Consider the following 987-nt stretch of genomic DNA (forward strand, 5'->3'; position numbering starts at 1 on the left):
TTATTGTTGTTAGTGGTGTGTTTATTGTTGTTAGTGTTGCGTTTACTGTTGTTAGTGTTGTGTTTACTGTTGTTAGTGTTGCGTTTACTGTTGTTAGTGTTCCGTTAACTGTTGTTAGTGTTGCGTTTACTGTTGTTAGTGTTGTGTTTACTGTTGTTAGTGTTGTGTCTACCTGTTGCTAGTGTTGTGTTTACTGTTGTTCATGTTGTGTTTACTGTTGTTAGTGTTGTGTTTACTGTTGTTAGTGTTGTGTCTACCTGTTGCTAGTGTTGTGTTTACTGTTGTTCATGTTGTGTTTATTGTTGTTAGTGTTGCGTTTACTGTTGTTCGTGTTATGTTTACTGTTGTTAGTGTTGCGTTTACTGTTGTTCGTGTTATGTTTACCTGCAGTGAGTACACTCTGTTTGTGTGTCCTTGCAGCGTGTGCAGACACACCTCGTTGTCGGGATCCCACACCTTCACCATGAAGTCATATCCTCCCGACACCACGCGGCGTCCGTCGAACTGAACGCAGCGAACCGCCGCCACGTGACCCGTCAGCACGTGCTGGCAGCGACCCGTGGCCGTGTCCCACACTCTGAGCGTCGTGTCGCGGGAACCCGACACCACCCTGACACACAGAGGCATGATGTCAGCGCGCTGCTGACCAATCAGTGTGTGGTTTTATGCTGTGGTGCCCAGTCATACCATCACTGTGTGTGTGTGTGTGTGTTTGTTGTCATGTATGTGGATGTTGGTCACTGTGTGTTTGTGGAGATGTACACACTGACAAGAACTTCTCACCTTTCACAAGAATTTACAAAAAAATATCTTTCATGTCACAGTACAAACAGATTTCTCCAAAATAATGTCAACTAATTAAATACACTGAACAAAAACATAAACACCCCTTATGTCAAATATAAGACTTTTATGAACATTTAAATTGGACTTAAAGGGACTGCGCTGAACTGGTTTAAATCATATTTATCAGACAGATTCCAGTTT

The 987-nt window shown here is 42.7% G+C and overlaps 1 protein-coding gene across 1 annotated transcript in view; it reads right to left on the minus strand.

Annotated features, from left to right (window-relative positions):
- LOC103373338 (F-box/WD repeat-containing protein 7-like) overlaps positions 1–987 on the minus strand; it is a 27,368-nt gene that overhangs the window by 8,447 nt on the left and 17,934 nt on the right. The window contains exon 6 of the mRNA XM_008303201.1: positions 385–610. Within this exon, the coding sequence (XP_008301423.1) occupies positions 385–610 (226 nt within the window). The remainder of the gene's footprint in view (positions 1–384; positions 611–987) is intronic.

The sequence above is a fragment of the Stegastes partitus genome, unplaced genomic scaffold (assembly GCF_000690725.1).
Source record: "Stegastes partitus isolate 25-593 unplaced genomic scaffold, Stegastes_partitus-1.0.2 Scaffold1956, whole genome shotgun sequence".
Lineage (NCBI taxonomy): Eukaryota > Metazoa > Chordata > Actinopteri > Pomacentridae > Stegastes > Stegastes partitus.